Source organism: Cardiocondyla obscurior, linkage group LG14 (genome assembly GCF_019399895.1).
Source record: "Cardiocondyla obscurior isolate alpha-2009 linkage group LG14, Cobs3.1, whole genome shotgun sequence".
NCBI classification, from domain to species: Eukaryota; Metazoa; Arthropoda; class Insecta; order Hymenoptera; family Formicidae; genus Cardiocondyla; species Cardiocondyla obscurior.
Window position 1 is genome coordinate 5,443,086 of NC_091877.1, and position 2,314 is coordinate 5,445,399.

Here is a 2,314-nt window from a genome sequence, read left to right on the forward strand (position 1 = left end):
GTCCGTGCACGGCCGTCTCTTTTTGCTCGCGACTCTCTCCCTCGCGGACGAGAGAAGTTATCGTGACAGCACATTAGAAAAGAGATAAAGAAGAGAGCCACAAAAGAGGAAGCAGAAGGCAAAGGAGAAACGGAGGGGGAGATACTAAAGATAGTGAGAGAAATGAGAGAAAAGATGAGAAGAGGGATAAAAGAGTTAAAGAAAGATAACAGAGGAATGAAAAAAGATCTGGAGATAATGAGAAGAAAGGAAGAGGAATGGAGGGTAGAGAGAGAAGCATTGATTGGGAAAGTGGAGGAATTGAAGAGGAAGATGGAGAAGGGAAAGAGAGAATACGAGGAAGTGAGATATAAGATAGAAAGATTGAAGAGAAAAAATGAAGAGATGGAAAGGGGGAAAGGAGAAAAAATATAATAGTAAAAGGAGTTAAAAGCACAGAAGATAAGAAGAAAATGGAAGAAGAGATAAAAGAGATAATAAGAAGGTTAGGAGTAGAAACAAAGGTGGAAGAGATAAAGAAGTTAAGGGAAGAAATTGATGGAAAAGGAAAGATAATTTTAGTTAAAATGGAGAATGAGATGGAAAAAGAGAAGATGATCAAAAATAAGGAGAAGTTAAAGGGAACAAAGATATGGATTCAGGAAGACAGAACATGGGAGAAAAGAAAAATGGAAAGGAATATAAGGGAGGTAGCAAGAAAAGAGAGAGAGAAGGAAAAGAAGGTGTGGATAAGTGGAAAAAAGATTAATATAGACGGGATCTGGTGGTGGTGGAACCAACATAAGAAGGACTTGGTTAACGGAAGAGGAGACAGAAGAAAGAAGGAGGAACAGGAGGAAAGAGAGGAGGGGAAAGAGAAAAGAATGACATAGAGAAAAAAAAGGAGGAGAGATGTGAAAGGAGGAAGAGGAGAGGAAATGAGAGAGAAACGAGAGGAGAAGAGGAGGGAGAGGGAGAGAGGGAGAAAGAAGGGGGGGAAGGAAGGGAGGTGTATAAGAGGAGAAATAGGCAAAATGAATGGAGTATAGCATATTGGAATGTGGCGGGATTAGAGAACAAGGATAGAGATTTTTGGGAGAGGTTAAAAGAGTGGGACGTCATGTTCCTATTGGAAACGTGGATGGAGGAAAAGAGATGGAAGAGAATAGAAAGGATGTTACCGAGAGAGTACATATGGAGAAAGCAATGGGCCAGCAGAAAAAAACAGAAAAAGGAGAGCAAAGGGAGGAATGATAATAGGAATAAAAAAAAAGAGATAGAAGTAATAAATAAAGGGAGAGAAAAAAGAGAAAAAGAGGGGATTATGGTGGAAAGGATAAAGATTGGGAATAGAATATGGAATCTAGTTGGAGTATACATGAACGAAGAGGAGAATGAAAAATGGAAATAGATAAAGAATTCGATGGAGAAAAAAGAGGAGACAGGGAAAACAATAATCGGGGGAGACTTCAATGCGAGAACGGGGAGTGAGAGAGGAAGGGCACAAGAAGAGGGGAGGAGGCGGAGGAAGGAAAGAGAAAATCGCTGAATAAAAAAATAAATAAAGAGGGAAGGAAAATGATAGAAATATTGGAAGAAACGGGCTGGTTTATTTTGAACGGAGGACTTGAAGGAGACGAAGAAGGAAAATGGACATATGAGTGACCAAGAGAAACATCGGTAATAGACTACGTGTTAGGAAACGAGGAAACATGGGAGGAGATGCAAGGAATGGAAATAGCAGAAAAAATCGACTCGAATTACTTCCCTGTGGTGGTAAAAATAGAAGAAAAAAAAAGGAGGAGAGGGAAAAAGAAGAAAAAAACGAGAGACAATGAAATGGTGATGGAGCGAGAAAGGGAAGGAAGAAATTAAGGAAAAAGCAAAAGGAATATGTAGTGAGGAAGAAGAGATGGTGGAGTGGAGGAGTATGAAGAAAAAAATTAACAAAATACTAAAAAAGGGACAAGACGGAAGAGAGAACAAGCAAAGAAGAGGATGGTGAGACGAGGAATGTAGAGAGAAAAAAAGAAAGATAAGAAAGGCATTAAGAGAGTGGAGAAATGATAAAATGGATCTGGAAAATGAGTATGAAAATATGGAAAGGAAAGAATGGATAAAGGAGGGGGAAGAGGGAATAGTGGTTCCAGTGAAGAAGAAAGGAAAGAGAGACAGAGTGGAAGATTACAGAGGAGTGACGACCATGCTAACATTTAATAAAATATACGCATCGATATTGGAAAAGAGAATAAAAAAAGAGGTAGAAGAGAAAGAAATTTTGGCAGAAGAACAGACGGGTTTTAGGGAAGGAATGGGCACATTGGATAATATATAT

At 39.1% G+C, this 2,314-nt stretch overlaps 1 protein-coding gene across 1 annotated transcript; it reads left to right on the forward strand.

Moving 5' to 3' along the window:
• Nucleotides 1-452: 452 nt before the first annotated feature.
• LOC139107857 (golgin subfamily A member 6-like protein 6) lies at nucleotides 453-872 on the forward strand. The gene has a single exon (XM_070665722.1). It carries the CDS (start codon nucleotides 453-455, stop codon nucleotides 870-872), a length of 420 nt encoding a protein of 139 aa, XP_070521823.1.
• The last annotated feature ends 1,442 nt before the right edge of the window (nucleotides 873-2,314 follow it).

Coding starts and splice junctions, on each gene's coding strand:
- LOC139107857 (XM_070665722.1), top strand. CDS start 453: ATGGAAGAAGAGATAAAAGAGATAATAAGAAGGTTAGGAGTAGAAACA.